Source organism: Phyllobates terribilis, unplaced genomic scaffold (assembly GCF_046119375.1).
Source record: "Phyllobates terribilis strain yellow unplaced genomic scaffold, ASM4611937v1 Scaffold_12__6_contigs__length_324123572, whole genome shotgun sequence".
Lineage (NCBI taxonomy): Eukaryota > Metazoa > Chordata > Amphibia > Anura > Dendrobatidae > Phyllobates > Phyllobates terribilis.
This window is the reverse complement of record NW_027362772.1, coordinates 136,341,637-136,359,201: the sequence shown is the minus strand read 5'-3', so window position 1 is coordinate 136,359,201 and position 17,565 is coordinate 136,341,637. Positions and strand designations below refer to the sequence as shown.

At 42.0% G+C, this 17,565-nt stretch overlaps 1 protein-coding gene across 2 annotated transcripts in view; it reads left to right on the top strand.

Moving 5' to 3' along the window:
* PRKCG (protein kinase C gamma) overlaps nucleotides 1–17,353 on the top strand; it is an 881,135-nt gene extending 863,782 nt beyond the window's left edge. For both annotated transcript variants that reach the window (XM_073656297.1, XM_073656296.1), the window contains one exon: nucleotides 12,334–17,353. In XM_073656297.1, the coding sequence (XP_073512398.1) occupies nucleotides 12,334–12,513 (180 nt within the window). In that variant the 3' untranslated portion in view covers nucleotides 12,514–17,353. The remainder of the gene's footprint in view (nucleotides 1–12,333) is intronic.
* Nucleotides 17,354–17,565: the final 212 nt, after the last annotated feature.

Sequence of the window (17,565 nt, the reverse complement as noted above, 5' to 3'; positions counted from 1 at the left end):
GCTCTGCTGCACCCACAACACCAGCCTTAGCGGTCTGCCCTGTAGCGGCGGTTCACTCTGACCGCAATCCACGGGTGGCGTAGTCGGACATTTAAACATCAAAACCACATAAATAGTTCCGCCACTGGTTTGACCGCCCTGAGCCACGGAACCGGATCGCCGCCACGAAGACTACAACCACCAGCATCCACCAAATACGGTCCGGCTCCGGGTGTCCCAAGGCCCAGGGGGTGCGTCAGAACATTTTCATCACCTTTCACAATCACCAATGGGACAAGGCAGGGATGTCCTCTGTCCCCTCTCTTATACATCCTAGTGACGGAGCACCTGCTCTCATCAATTCGCCATAACCCCAATATTAGGTGGATTGAGGTGGGAGGCACCGAGTACAAGTGCTCTCTATTTGCTGATGATGTCCTAGTATATATCACTCAATCACATATATCCATCCCTGCTGTTATGGCTGAAATAGATCACTTTGTTACATGGTAAAATTTTAAAATCAATGCAGCGAAGTCTGAGGCCCTCGATGTCTCCCTCCCTAAATCCATATAGGATTCCATCCAGTCCAACTTTCCCTTTGCCTGGCCCTCACAGGGTATCAAATACTTAGGAATTCCTATTCATAGAGACCTCTCCCATCTATGTTATCTTAATTTTGGGCCCTTTATTGAACAATTCCATACAGACCACGGTTGGCAAGTTAGAACTGTAAGATTCACTACGTGAACCACTGGTGTTTTGTGGAAAAGCACATGTACACCGCGTTCCAAATTATTATGCAAAAAGTGTTTAGGAGTGATAAGGGAAGAATTTGTTTGTTTGTCAGTTAAACTCATTGATGGTGATGTGTGTCAGGGCTCTTTATATCACTGTAAGCAATTGCAGACACCTGTGCTAATTAGTTTGGCAGGTGTGTCCAATGAAAGGCAAGACTACTTAAGAAGGCTCTCTCACATTATTAAGCAGCCTACATTTTCTGCCAAAATGGGAAAGAAAAAGGATGTGTCGGCTGCTGAGAAGCAGCAAATTGTGGAGTGTTTAGGTCAAGGCATGACTACAATCAACATTGTGCGATGATCAGGATGAAGTGTCTTGGCAATCAAGAAGTATGTAGCTGATTCACAGTACACACGTGTGCGTGCTGATAAGGGCAAATTGAGGACTCTTTCCTACAGGCAATTACGTCAGGTTGAAAGAGCAGTGGCAAAAAAGCCTTGTCATAGCAGCAGACAAGTTTTTGAAGCTGCTTGTGCCTCCAACGTCCCCCGAACAACAAGATGCAGGGTCCTTCAGAGGTTTGCAGCTGTGCATACACCATCCTGTCGACCTCCTCTATCCACTTCACACAAGCAGAAACGGCTCCAGTGGGCCAAACATTACATGAAGACTGATTTCAAAACTGTTTTGTTCACGGATGAGTGCCGTGCAGCGCTCGATGGTCAAGATGAATGGAGTGGAGGATGGCTGGTTGATGGACACCCCACGCAAACACGGCTACAGCGCCAACAAGGAGGAGGTGGAGTAATGTTTTGGGCTGGAATCATGGGGAGAGAGATTGTCGGCCCGTTTAGGATCCCTGAAGGCGCTAAAGATGAACTCCATAATGTATGTGGATTTTCTCAAACAGCACTTCCTGCCATGGTTCAAGAAGAAGAACCGTGTATTTCACAGCAAGATCATTTTTCTGCATGATAATGCACCATCTCATGCTGCACATAAAACATCTGCATCTCTGGCTGATATGGGCATAAAAGGGGACAAACTTATGTTGTGACCCCCATGCTCCCCTGACCTCTACCCCATTCAGAACCTTTGGAGCATCATTAAAAGGAGTGTCTATGATGGCGGGAGGCAGTTCACATCTAAGCAACAGCTCTGGGAGGGTATTCTGTCCTCATGCAAAACAATTGAAGCAGAAACCATCCAAAACCTGACAAATTCAATGGACGAGAGAGTTCAGAAGCTCCTTTCGAACAAGGGGTCCTATGTGAAAATGTAACATCACCTAGAATAAAGTTTTGAGTTGAAAACTGTTTGATTTCAGTTTCTAACAACCTGCTAATGCTTATAATTTCAAAAATGACCATTTTTTTGGTCTTTATTAAAATGAAAAGGTTGATCGAAAAGTTTGGGGGATCTAAGAGTGTGGCAACCCAGTAGTCATGATTACTTCGAATTCTGACAATATGAGGGTCATGCTGCAGGTAGTGCAGCAAGAAGGCACTTATGTGTCTTGCGCATCTCGGAGCCCCAAAATTATTTTCCGGGCTAGATGCAGCTAAAAATTATTTTTAATTTTAAATCTGGTGAAGCTTATTATAGATGGCCTAATAGGATCAGTGCTGCACACTGCTACAAAGCCCAAATTATTTTCCAGTCAAGATACAGATAAACATGATTAGTAATTTGAAAGCTTAAAACGGTTGGTAGGGTGATTTTAACCAATCATCAAGCTTTTACTCTCCCCAGGATGACACAGGGGTAGAAAAGTCGTTTCGGATCCATGATTTGTTCATCTTTATGAACGTGAGTCTGTCTACATTATCAGTGGAGAGCCGCGTGCGCTTATCTGTCAGCACACCACCAGCAGCGCTGAACACACGTTCAGACAGAACGCTGGCTGCGGGGCATGACAAGATCTCCAAGGCGTAAGTGGCTAGCTCCGGCCATTTATCCAGATTGGAAGCCCAAAAAGAGCAAGGGTCCAGTGACACAGTCGTGGCTTCAATGTTTACTTGGAGATACTCCTGTACCATCGTCTCTAGGCGTTGACTATGTGTCAGACTTCTTGTCTCCTGTGGCCTTGCAAAGGATGGGCTAAAAAAGTGGTGAAATGATTCCGCAAAATTGATGTTACCAGCAGATACTGTGGTTCTGTTACGGTTTGAGTGCTGAACACTTGACGGTCCCACGGTTGGCAAGTTGGAACTGTGAGATTCACTACGTGCACCACTGGTATTTTGTGGAAAAGCACATGTAAGATTCTGCAACAGTCTCTGCTGATACTCCTGCATGCGTGCATCCCTTTCTATGGCAGGAATAATTTCTGCAAATTTACTTTTGTACCGGGGATCTAACAGTGTGGCAACCCAGTAGTCAGGATTATTTCTAATTCTCACAATTCGAGGGTCATGTTGCAGGTAGTGCAGCAAGAAGGCACTCATGTGTGTTGCGCATCCAGGAGCACCAAGTCCCTGTTGTGTTGGTGGCGAGGTAACAATCATGCTTCCTTTCTCTGTCCTCTCCCCCCAACCTCGCACAACAGAAATGTGATCAAGGTCTCCCTCATCTGATGAGTCTTCCATCAGTTCGTCCTCCACTTCTTCCTGGTCTCCTGCACCTTCCTCACTAGTTTGGCTGCTACCATGCGCCCTGGTAAAATCATCTCCCCCACCCTCACATGCCTGCCACCTTGGTGCTGCCGACCGTCTGGACCTTGCAGATGTTAGCCCTTCCGCATACAACTCCTCCTCCTCTACTTCCTCCACCTCCTCTTGTGCCACCACCTGACTCCGAATTCTGTTTAACATGTGCTCCAGCATGTAAATCACCGGAATAGTCATGCTGATAATGGCATCGTCAGCACTAAACATCTTCGTCGCCATTTCAAAACTGTGCAGAAGGGTGCATAGGTCCCTGATCTGAGACCACTCCTCCAGCGTGATTTGCCCCACCTCTGAATCTCGTTGGCCCAGGCTATACGTCAGAACGTATTGCACCAGGGCTTGTCGGTGCTGCCACAGTCGCTGCAACATGTGCAGAGTTGAATTCCACCGGGTAGGCACATCGCATTTTAGCCGGTGAAGTGGCAGGCCCAACGACTTCTGTAGAGATGTAAGTCGCTGAGCTGCGGGATGCGAACGGCGGAAGTGAGCACACAGCGACCGTGCCCTCTGCAGAAGGCCATCTAGTCTGGGATAGTGGGCTAAAAATTGCTGGACAACCAGGTTCAACACGTGAGCCATACAAGGCACGTGTGTGACATTGCCCCGGCGAAGGGCCGCACCCAGGTTTGCAGCATTGTCGCACACGGCCTTCCCTGGTTTCAGGTCCAGTGGAGACAACCATTCATGAAATTGGTTCTCCAGAGCTGACCACAACTCCTCAGCTGTGTGACTCACATTTCCCAGACATTTCAATGTAAAAACCGCCTGATGACGTTGAGCCCTACTGCCAGCATAGTAAGGAGGTGTGCAGGATCCCTTCTGCGCAGTTAGAAAGCTTGTGGCATGACCAGACAGGCTTTGGGTGCAGGTGGAAGACCGAGAGGAGGTTGAGGAGGCAGAAGCAGTGGAGGAACTTTGACATAAAGAGGATTGACGCACAACTCGTTGGGACGGCAAGACTTGGACAGCAGCCCCTTGTCCTGCTGTCACCATAGTTACCCAGTGCCCAGTCAGCGACATGTAACGCCCCTGTCCATGCCTACTCGTCCAAGTGTCTGTGGTGAAATGCACCCTGTCACACACAGAGTTTCTCAAAGAACCGGTGATGTTGTGTGCGACATGCTGGTGGAGCGCAGGCACACCTTTCTTTGAGAAGTAGTGCCGACTGGGCATCTGGTACTGGGGCACTGCGACGGACATAAGATCTCGAAAATCCTCTGTGTCCACCAGGCGGAAAGGCAGCATTTCTGTAGCCAAGAGCTTGCAGATGGTGAAATTCAACCTCTTAGCTTTCTCATGGCTAGGAGGAAATGGTCTTTTACTTGTCCACATCTGAGGGACCGAGGGCTGGCTATTGTGCTTAGACGGGGTTGATAAGGGTGTCCCCGGCAAACTGCCGGTCTGTGAGGAAGATGCAGGCGGACATGTTAGGTTGCCTTGATCCAAAGGTGGTGCTATCGATGTCGGACAGCGCTCAAGACCAGCTGGTGTTACCACCTCCAAAGAAAATGATGACCTGCCAATCACGCTGGCTGTTGCGGGTAAAGAGGTGGCAGGTCTGCGCCCCAAAACAGGTGTGACTGCGGTCCCCCCAGTCACAGAGGATGAAGAGGCCGCGGATGCACAAGATATGGCAGACGGTGGTTGGCCCGGCCGGCTAGGCCGCATTGTAGCACACTGAGCTTCCCACTACAACTTATGCTTCATGTCCATGTGCCGGTTCATGCATGAAGTACTCAAACTATGTATTTTTTGGCCTCTACTTAGCTTTTGCTGACAAATGTTACAGATAACACGAGTTGGGTCATCTTTATCGATCTGAAAAAATGCCCAGGCTATGCAAGGCTTAGCACCCATGCGACCTGAAGAGCCACCACGACTTGTGGTGAGAGGCAGAGTTGTGTTTGAGGATGCAGTTGTTGACGTGCTTCCAGTACTACGTCTCTGTCCAGGAAGGCGCAACCTGACCTCGTCGTCACTAGCATCTTCCTCCACCTCCTCTGCTGACCTCATCTCTTGGCTGACTGTGGGTTGACAGTAAGTGGGATCTCCGACCTCATCATCATCACCCTGTGCGTTATCACACCCGTCGTCCTCAGAGCCAACCTGTTCCTGCCCTGACAAAAAACTAAAGTTGTCGCTCCAATCAGGTATTTGAGTCTTATCATCGTCTTCCTCATTGTCTCCACCAACAGGAGTTACAGTTTGGGAATGAGGGTCTACATTATGGTCAGAACCTTCTGCGTCTGGTCCTGGATCCGACTCATAAAGATTCTGGGCATCAGTGCAGATCATTTCCTCGTCTGGATTCACAGAAGCGCTGGAGTCGACCTCTGATTCCCAGGCTATAGTATGAGTAAACAGCTCTGCAGACTCAACCATCTGTTCTACCTCATACTCAGACGGGCAGCTGGAGATTTGGGAGCTGTGAGGAAGCAAGTGCGATTTGGGTGACACCTTTGAGGACTGGAGTATTTGTGATGTTGAAGTTGATGTGGAGGAGAGCCCACTTAAAGGAGCACTTGATATCCGTTGAAGCACCTGCTGTTTTTGTGCCTCATCTGGAATTTGTAGCGATTGGCGTGGCCGTAAGAAAGGGATCTTATCACATTGTCCGCTAAAAGAAGTAGACATTTTAGTTTGGCTGGAAGATGGTCTTTCTTCTGCACCTACCCCACGGACACAACCTTTTTTCCCCTTCCCAACACGCCTATTCCCCTTTCCACCAGCAGCAGGCCTTTTTCCACTCATTTTGGTGGTTAACTAATTCACAACTCTGGAGTTGTTTGCACAAAAAAACAATGGATGGTAACCGAGCAGAGCTGAGTGGCCAAACTGTGGTATTAGGACAAAACTATTGGCTGGGTTAGATGCAGAAAATGTTTTTATTCAATTTGCAACCTGATGGAGGTCAGTATAGATGGACTAATAGACCAAGTCCCACACACTGCTAGAAGCCCAAATATTTTTTCAGAGCTAGATGCAGAAAAAAATTATTTTTAATTTGCAACCTGATGGAGGTCAGTATAGATGGACTAATAGACCAAGTCCCACACACCGCTAGAAGCCCAAATATTTTTTCAGAGCTAGATGCAGAAAAAAATTATATTCAATTTGCAACCTGCTGGAGGTCAGTATAGAAGGACTAATAGAACAAGTCCCACACACTGCTAGAAGCCCAAATATTTTTTCAGAGCTAAATGAAGAAAAAAATTATTTTTAATTTGCAACCTGATGGAGGTCAGTATAGATGGACTAATAGACCAAGTCCCACACACTGCTAGAAGCCCAAATATTTTTTCAGAGCTAGATGCAGAAAAAAATTATTTTTAATTTGCAACCTCATGGAGGTCAGTATAGATGGACTAATAGAACAAGTCCCACACGCTGCTAGAATCCCAAATATTTTTTCAGAGATAAATGAAGAAAAAAATTATTTTTAATTTGCAACCTGATGGAGGTCAGTATAGATGGACTAATAGACCAAGTCCCACACACTGCTAGAAGCCCAAATATTTTTTCAGAGCTAGATGCAGAAAAAAATTATTTTTAATTTGCAACCTGATGGAGGTCAGTATAGATGGACTAATAGACCAAGTCCCACACACCGCTAGAAGCCCAAATATTTTTTCAGAGCTTAATGCAGAAAATTTTTTTATTCAATTTGCAACCTGATGGAGGTCAGTATAGATGGACTAATAGACCAAGTCCCACACACTGCTAGAAGCCCAAATATTTTTTCAGAGCTAGATGCAGAAAAAAATTATTTTTAATTTGCAACCTGATGGAGGTCAGTATAGATGGACTAATAGACCAAGTCCCACACACTGCTAGAAGCCCAAATATTTTTTTCAGAGCTAGATGCAGAAAAAAATTATTTTTAATTTGCAACCTGATGGAGGTCAGTATAGATGGACTAATAGTCCCACACGCTGCTAGAAGCCCAAATATTTTTTCAGAGATAAATGAAGAGAAAAATTATTTTTAATTTGCAACCTGATGGAGGTCAGTATAGATTGACTAATAGACCAAGTCCCACACACTGCTAGAAGCCCAAATATTTTTTCAGAGCTAGATGCAGAAAAAAATTATTTTTAATTTGCAACCTGATGGAGGTCAGTATAGATGGACTAATAGAATGATGCTATGCCGAAAAGATTTTACTTCACTAGGTGCAGTAAAAAAATTGGTATTCTATACACAGGTGGTATATCTTGCAACACAGATAGGCTACTCCACTGACTAACACACTCTGCAATAGGCCAAAAAGGATTAGCTTTGCTATATTCAGCCAAATGCTGTGAAAAAAACTTGCACAGCACTGGCACAGACCTGCCTGGCAAAAACTGATAGGAACTGATGTAACCTAGTCCTGAAAAGGACTCCAATTACAATTAGTCTTTACTCCCACAATCTATCTATTTAAGAGCACAGACCTGCTTGATAAAAGTCGTAGGAAATGCTGTAACCTAGTCCTTAAAAGGACTGCAATCACAACTATTCCCTACTCCCAAGCTATCTGTATATTTGTGCGAAAATTGGCTTGAAATTAACAAGGTATAGCGCACACAGCAACAGCGGTGCCTTCTAACACGCAGCTGCAGCAGTGAGAAAATGGTGGCGACGGGGAAAATGGATTGGTCTTATAGGGCAAGGACATGTGACATACACTGCCAATCACACATGCCCTTGCTTGTGTGAAAAAAAGCACTTCGCTCCGTGTGTGCGCTGCTGATAGGCTGACAGATTGCACCTCCCCACTGCAAATGCGGGAAAGAGAAAAAAAAATGGAGATCTTCATTGTTCCTGCAGAGATCCATCCCCTGCCCCTCCCCCCGCCCCGCTGTACACTCAAACTGCGTATTAACATTAATTTTCATCATTACTGAGAAAAAATCCAGTTATGATTTTGGTGCACGAACAGTTATCGAACATAACCTCGAACAGCCGAATTTTTCTCAAATTGTTCGTGTTCGCCGACCGGCTCGAACACCGCCCAAAACAGCTCGAATTTGAGATTGGCGAACAGTTCGAGTAGAACAACGCTCATCTCTAGTTAACAGTCAACTCACAGGTGTTGACAAACATTTTGGAAACTTTTCTCATTCTATGGATAGAAAAAAGGTATAGTGATGACAACGTCATTTTATAGGATGATAATGCATCTTTCTACAGAGAAACAGGATTCAAGATTTTTTCAGGCAAAGTATATTAACATGGCTAGTAAATATTCCCATCCGATTGAACATTTGTGCTTGAAATGAAAAATGTTGGATCCTGCAAAGCTGATTTGTCAACTATAGTCCTGCTCATGGTTATTGGCACCCATGAAGTTTAAGTCCATAATGTGGAATATCTCCTGAAAAAAATGAATTAAGTGAAACAGTAATTTTTGTATAGAGCACTCGTGTTAAATACAAAAGAGCAAATGATAAACAATCATTTAAAACCAAAAACAATGGGAGGGAAATATAGAAAAACCTAAAGCTTGCTGTGTCATTGGCACCCTTTACATGAATTTAGTATGGAAACACATTTTGACTCATCTGTGGTAAATCACAAAAGAGATTCTTCTGTGATTAGTTGTCAGTGCCCATGTGACATGAATTAGCTAATGAATATTGACTTGAATGTTTTAAAAAGCCACATGTTAGGCCCTGTTCCTTTGTCACAATGGTGAAGACAAAGGAGCTGTCTGAGGATATAAGAACTGCTATTATTAGCAAACACTAGGTTCCAAAGAGTATAAGGCCACTTCCAAAAACCTTGGTATCACAGTTTCAACAGTGCGCAATGTTATTAAGAAGTTTGCCAAGCATGGAACCGTGAAGAACCTCCCTGGATGTGGGGGAAAGAGAAAAATTCACAAGAGATGTCTTCGAAGATTGGTGCGAATGGTGGAAAAAACACCACTTCAAACATCCCAAGACCTGAAGGCCAACATGGAACAGTCAGGGATCATGGTTTCAACAAGTACCATATGCCGCACACTAAACAGTTAAGCATGGTGGAGTAATAATAACACTAATAATAATATAACACATAATGCTGTGCGGTTGCTTTTCTGAATCCGGTACTGGAGGCATTGATCGTATCACAGGAATCATGAAGTCGGAGAATTATCAGGAGATTTTAGAGTGACATGTCCTACCCAGTGTAAGAAAACTTGGTTTGAGTCGAAAATCATGGATCCTCCAGCAAGACAATGACCCAAACACACATCCAAAAATACACAGGAATGGTGGAAAAGGAAAAAATGGACTGTTTTAAAATGACCAGCAATGAGTCCTGACCTTAATCCCATTGAACATCTTTGGGGTGAGCTGAAATCTGCCATTGGGAAAAAGAACCCTGCAAATATTCAAGAGCTTGAACAAACTGTAAAGGAAGAGTGGGAGAAAAAAATTCCAGCTGAGAAGTGCAAGAAGCTTATAGATGGCTACAAGAAACGTTTGGAGGCTGTCAGCAATGCCAAAGAGTGAGCAACCAAGTATTAATTAGGGGTGCTTTTATTGCTGCACATGCTGTTTATTCTGTTTTTTCTTTGAAATTGCAACATGGAAGTTGACAAACAATGTTTTATTGCTGTATTACTTTGGACAACAAATTAAAAAATCCTAAGGATATAACTTTGCTTCATTTCCATTTATTTATGAAGATATTGTACAGTGTATGAAAAAAATGAAGGGCTGCCAGTAATGGTGAGCAGCACTGTACTCTTCCAGGAAATTAAAACCAGTCAGACATAGAATATCACAGTCTCATAATTTTTTAAGGCTGAAGGTAGACATAAGTCCACAAGGAGAAAACCCCATGAGGCAGATACTAATTGCCCTACGTATATTAAGGGAAAAATGCCTTCCCAACTCAACATACAGCAATCTGACTAGTTCCTTGCATCAACGCCCTATCACAGAATCTACTGCCCAAAACCCGTAATATTATATTTTTCAAAAAAGGTTTCCAGGCCCTCCTTGTTTTCATTAGTCAATCCATTACCTTCAAGAATTCAGGCCTTCAAAAATATCCAAAAAGGAGCAACAAAGTAATGATTAAAGATAAGTGATCTTTCAAATTTCATTTTGGGCCGATTCGCTTGTTTTGTCCAACAAATTCACTTCCATTTTAAGAAAATTAGTCCACATTTAAAGCCATGAAAATACATTTATTATGCTCTGAAGTGTCTCCAGACCTCAAAATATAATAATCAGAGCGGAGGGGAGTGTTAAAAAATAGAAAAATAAATTATACTCACCTGTCCTAGTTCATCACCTATCCTTATGTCACTTCGGTCAATGCTGTAGCTCCCATGTCTTCCACGCCGGTCCTTCCTCATGCAGTCACAATGCATGTCATTGATGTCAGTGTTGTGCATTTTCCGTCCATTTGACTATGTGAAGCCAATCACTCACCTCAGAATAACTAAAAACTGGAGTGGAGGACTCCAGAGCTGCTGCAGCAGCAGAGGTGGCACGAGGATGTTGATGGCCATTTTGTTCGATTTATGTGGATCAAATCCCAAAATTTTGAATTGACCAGAATTAAATTTCTATGGATCGATTTGTTCATCTCTAGTTTATTGATTTATTCCTTTGACTATTCTATAATTTTTCCTTTACTTGTTCTGGAAAAAAATATGCTGTTACTTGAGACTAGAGTGAAGCCAGCGCTGATTGGTCACAGGGATCTTATGACACAACAATGTCATGTGAGCCCCGGGAGAGGCAGGAATGGCACAGCAGCAGAGGGGAGTATAAGTGTTATTATGTTACGGGAGGAAGGTAACATAGTGATTCAGAAGGGTTTGTCCGAGTAGTGGACAAACCCTTTGAGCGATTTGTTACATCATTGATTGACCCTTGTTCGACAGGAATTGTTCCTGTACATTTCAACCCTTAGTGGGTAGATTCCATAATTTTTGCCAGGGGTTTCATTACATTACAGTAGTGTGATATTATCTGTATGAGGCAAGGAATTGCTGATGAAAATGATGTTAAGTGTCATGTTGTCTGTGAATAAAATAATATTTGTGTTATTGATCTGTTAGTCATTAGCTAATATTACAATGTATACATGTTACATAAGGGGGTCCCTGAATAACTTACTGCTAAGTAAAAGTACATATTTGCAATTTTTATAAAAATGTACAGTTTATATTTGAAGAAATTTGCTGTTTTCTAAACTGTCTTAACATATGCATTCATTTAAAATAACAAAATATCCTTAAGTTGTCTTCTCAAGTTCTGCTTCCATCCTCCCGATCTGTAACAAGCAATATGAAATGATAAAAATGTAATGATGCAGCACAATAATAGAGGTACTGTACATGTAACACATTACATATGTAAGCGCTATATGATTGTTTACAAGCACAACTTATGAGTGCATTTCATACCTTTTAATGTTGCAGGTATTGCACCCCAAATACATTTATCAGTTGGTTAGGCATGTGTACTACCACTGTATTTACTCTGGGGACTTCGGGACCCCAATTTATGATCGCTGGGGTACAACTGCTGGAGTCAAAGTGATCCAAAGAACAGGGGTTCTAAAGTCCACAATATGGATTAAAACTGGTGGTCATTCGTGTGTACTACCACCCCATTTACACTGGGGATATTGGGATCATAATGTCTAATCGCTGGGGGTCCCACAACTTGAGACACAAAAATACCAAAAATGGAAGTTCCAAATTTTCCAGTGTAAATGGAGTGGTAGTACACATAAATGACCACCAGTTTTAATCTGCACAGGGGACTTTATGGTCCCTGTTTTCAGTATCACTTCAGTCACCAGCAGTTGGACCCCCTGCAATTATACATTTATTATCTATCCCATTCGAAACATATGCCAAGTTTGTTTGCAAAGTGACTCATTCATTTAAATAGTAAATTAACATCTATAATACTGTGGATTTAATTTCCTTCTTTCTTGTTTCTTACAGTGTGGAAAGAGTGGTGAAAATTTTGACAAATTCTTCACTCGAGCAGCTCCAGTCCTTACACCTCCAGACCAGTTGGTCTTAGCTGGGATCGACCAGAGTGAATTTGCTGGCTTCACATTCATCAATCCAGAGTTTGTCCATACTAATCCTCATAGTCCAGTTCCCATATCCCTGGTGTGACCACTTGATATGTACCACAAGGAGCAGAAGGCTTTTTCTCCAAGCCCTAATGCTTTGGTCGGCATGGTATCCTCCTTGATATTGGCTTTCTTGGCAGTTTATGCCCTAACCCCATCCTCTCCTTCGTCCCATTCTGCATCTTGGAAAAGCACTCAGTGTTGTGACGTGCCGTGTGAGGGGGCCAGGATGCAATAGTGAATCCATTCCTTCCGGGACCTGACACTGATCTGGTATTCAACTATAATTAGAAGATATGAAAGAGCACATGAGCAATTTGTGCGTTTTACCTTTGGGTTGTTTGGTGTCTCAAGGCCACCTAATGAAGAGCCAAGTCGTTGCTTTACTGTCTGCAATGAGGTCACTTTGAAATGGCACACGGTAATGTAATTCAGATGTTGGAACCCGATTGTGAGCCTATAAGATGGACCCCTGAGAGTCTGCATTTTGGACAAGTGCTCATGCTTGAAGTAAAACTGGATTCTGGATATACAAGAAGCAAATGTCTCATTTAGTTTGCACAACCCCCACTTGGAATGGACTTAACACTGCCTGCATCTCCCTCCAAAATTGCATCTAGCACTGGCATGCATGGCCTTTTATTATATTTGTTTGTGTACAATATATCTAAGTGTTATCCTCTTAACGTAGGCACAGGTATTCCCTTCCTCTCTAGGAAGAATGACCCTCAAAAAATGATATATGTATTATATACTTAGATCATCTGCTTTTTGTGCATGGACTGTAAGAGATCATGCTATGTGTACATGCTCGCTAGTCTGATCAGTTTCGCTGAGTCGTTCTGGACTTGGTGTAGAAATAGTGGTGGGATAACTGGTTTGGGCTTCCATGGGTATATTTTGATAAATAATTTCCACGTATTCTGAATATTTTAATTGTAGTGTTTATGATGAGTATTTTGACAAGTATAAATTAACGCTACACAAAGACTGCTGGGTCCAACTTGAAGGCAATGTATGTTTCTTACATGATAATTTATTCATTGGTTTATGACGGGGCTTACCATGAGTAAAGCAGAGGAGGTTTTGGTTGTGTGTTCTTAGACCATTGACATAGTAGTGTTTGATATCATGTTCTTCCGCTGCACACTGGTAGATTACTTGGATCTATGGAAACATTCGTTATTACAATAAAGTCATTGTGTTTCTGATGTAATAACAAGCCAATACAAATAGCTCGTTCACTCACATCATCTGAGCTGCTTTCTTATTCTGTTCCAGTAAATGGAAGGGAAAGTGAATTGGGGCACTTTGAATGAATAATAGGGATGCCTAATGAACTATAATGAAAGAGCAGAAGTCTATTCATTAAGCTAATTTTAAGAAGTCACAATACTCAGAGGATTGTAATGAAAGAAGTCATCTTTTTAAGGAGATGCAAAAAGTATTTTGCATGCAGTCCACTTGGGACTGTTTGACGGGCCAAAGTGGAGCTAACAGGTCTTTAAGTTGGGAGCTTCCAGTGACTTGAAGGGAACTGGTCACTTTAAACCTACTTGGGCAACATGTTAGAAAGTAGGAGAAGGTGAACAGATTAATATATAGTTTTGTGAAAAAATATTTTAGATAAATTGTAATTTACTCATTTAAATTCTTGCTCATTCTGGCTTAAGAGTGCAATGGGCGGTCATATCAGTGATTGACATCCATCCCTTTATAAGCATACATACTGAGACAGCTGTAGTAGGTAAGACAGCTCACTTGACTCCCAATGAAAGAATAAGCCGGTATTTAAATATATCAATTGAGATAGCTTCTCCTCCTTAACATGCCACTGGCAGATCACATTGCACGCTAAATGTGACTGGTTCCCATTAAGTTGGTTGCCTAATTTATTGTAAATAAAGCTTATTTAAATTAATTATTTTACATTGTGATACACTGTACACTGATTACGTCCATGGGAAATATGACAATACTGATTGTGGTGTTTGTCCACACAAGACACTTCCTCTCTATAATACTTGCTTTAAAGAGTTTGTCCAGGTTTGGGACAAAAGCCTGCAGTCACTTTATGCAAGTGCCGACTAGTAATAAGCATGCTGTCATGATTCCCCAATACTGTGGGTGGTCAAGTAACCACATGCATGTGATTTGCATATTTGTGGTCACGAGCTAGCTAGTCACTCTCAGCTTCTCTCCATAGTGAATTGAAAGAAGCCAGATACATCTAGTTGGACCGTAAGTGCACGTGTGCGAAATTGTCATAAACAATAACAGCGTGCACACTACATCAGAACAGGACTTCAGACTTTTGTCCCAAGCCAGGACAACCTCTTTACGTCTATCCCATTAAACATAGTCAAACACTGACTGTAGAAAGAAGCTGCCCTTTTTTCTTTATTTTTCTTTGCCACTATTGGTCCTGGTGGTCAAGTGATCATTGGGATGCTGGTAGGAGGAGGGGAGAACCAACAATGTCAATAGTCACCATAACAAGACTGAAAAGTATAGTGGTTATAGATGAGCGGACCCATGGAAGTTCGGGTTCGACCGAACTTTAGTCCAAAGCTCGGTTCGGGTACCAGAAGTCTACCCGAACTTGAACCAGAATCTGAACTTTGGAGGAAATCTCTCTCTCTCCCCTCTCACACTGTAAAACAGACTTCCAGGAGAAGTCCGTGTTAGGAGTTCACACTAGGTGTCTGGTATGATCTTTTAACCTTACAGTCCGGGTTCACTTATCTCTAATAGTGAGGGAAAAAACTTTTTTTCCTCACTATTAGAGATAAGTAAACCCGGACTGTAAATAGATATACACAGTGGGGAAAATAAATATTTGGTATGACGATTTTGCAAGTTTTCCCACCTACTAAGAATGGAGAGAGCTGTAATTTTTATCCTAGGTACACTTCACCTGTGAGAGACAGAACCTAAAGAAAATCCAGAAAATCACATTGTATGATTTTTACATTATTAATTTGCTTTTTATTGCATGAAGTAAATATTTGATACAATAGAAAAACCTTTGTTTGCAATTATAAAGGTCAGACATTTCCTGTAGTTTTTTACCAAATTTGCACACACTGCAGCAGGTATTTTGGCCCATTACTCCATACAAATTTTCTCCAGATCTTTCAGGTTACAGGGCTGTTGCTGGATAACATTGAGTTTCAGCTCCCTCCAAAGATTTTAGATTGGGTTGGGGTTTGGAGACTGGCCCGGACGCTCTAGGACCTTGAAATGCTTCTTACAGAACCACTCCTTAGTTGCCCTGGCTGTGTATTTCAGGTCATTGTCATGCTGCAAGACTCAACCAGGACCCATCTTCAATGATTTTACTGAGGGAAGGAGGTTGTTGGCCAAAATCTTGCGATACACCACCCCATCCATCCTCCTTTCAATAAGGTGAGAGTTGCCCTATCCACTTTGCAGAAAAGCACCCCCAAAGTATGATGTTTTCCCCACCATGCTTCACGGTTGGGACGTTGTTCTTTGGGTTGTACTCATCCTTCTTCTTCCTCCAAACACGGCGAGTGGAGTTGATGCCAAAAAGTTATATTTTGGTCTCATCTGACCACATGACCTTGTCCCATGCTTCCTCTGTGTTTCTTCCACTTTCTGATAATTGTGCCAACAGTTGTTGCCTTCTCACCAAGCTGCTTGCCTATTGTCCTGTAGCCCATCCCTGCCTTGTTCAGGTCTACAATTTTGCCTCTGGCGTCTTTAGACAGCTCTTTGGTCTTGGCCATGGTGGAGAGGTTGGAGTGTGATTGATTGTGTGGACAGGTATCTGTTATACAGGTAATGAGTTCAAGCAGGTGCAGTTAATACAGGTAATGAGTGCAGAGTATTAGGGCTTCTTAAAGAAAAACTAACAGGTCTGTGAGAGCCACAATTCTTGCTGGCTGGTAGATGATCAAATACTTATTTTATACAATAAAATGAAATGTAATTATTTAAAAATCATACAATGTGATTTTCTGGTATTTATTTTTAGATTCTGTCTCTCACAAGTGAAGTATACCTACAATAAAAATTACAGACCTCTCCACTCTTTGTAGGTGGGAAAACCTGCAAAATCATCAGTGTATCAAATACTTATTTTCTCCACTGTATATACACATCTTTTTCCAAATGATTTTTTATGACCCCTGATGAAAAAAACAAGACTATCCCTAAAAATACCCCTCAAGAAGCACTAGCTCCTCACTCCCAATAGTCATTTTGCAATTCTTGCCTTGACACATCTACTCTAAAATAGACATGTATGATATCAAAAAGATCATCAGTATACAGTGGTGAACTCAAATACAATGTCCATTTTAGGGTAACACTATAAAACTAGAAATAGAAAAAAAAACTTAAATTAAAAAAAGCAAAAATTGTGTATAAAATGAAAAATCATCAAGCATTGCATCGGTCACTAAAAAGTGCAACATTTCATGTTGCTAGTCCAACAAAAAAAAGAAAAAATGTTTAAAAATGCTTAACTATTTCTGGTCCTCCAGCTCCTAAATACCCTGCCTCAAAACTGGTAAATAAACTTTATTTAGAACAGGACAACCATATTAACTCTAGAAATGAGAACTGTAATGATATGATATTGCTTTCTTCTGTGATGGGTACTCCTAAAAATGAAAGGTTACAATGTATCTCTCTGACTAGCAATGTGAATAAAACAGAGTGCATGCCTACCATTATTCTAAGTATTGTTCTTCTTATATTAATGTACCTTTGATCTTACCGGGTGCTATACGATTAACATACAAGAATAATCATATATTTAAAGTGCAATATCATTTACGATTATAGGAGTTTAACATTAAAAGAGATGATCATCTAAAAATAAATGCTCATTAAAACGTGTATTTTGACCGTCACACTTGCTTTACGACGTGTTGTGATTAGTGGAATTCATATATTATAGGCAATCTGCTATGTGGATGTACAGGAATGCTCTGCAGCAATTTAACAAAAATTGCTATTACCTTAAGACTATTGGAAGGAGAACATTTTCCGCACCTTCTACAAGACTTTTCACGGACGCCTGGATAAGAATAGCTTATTCAATTCAGATGAGGCTGACATTAAT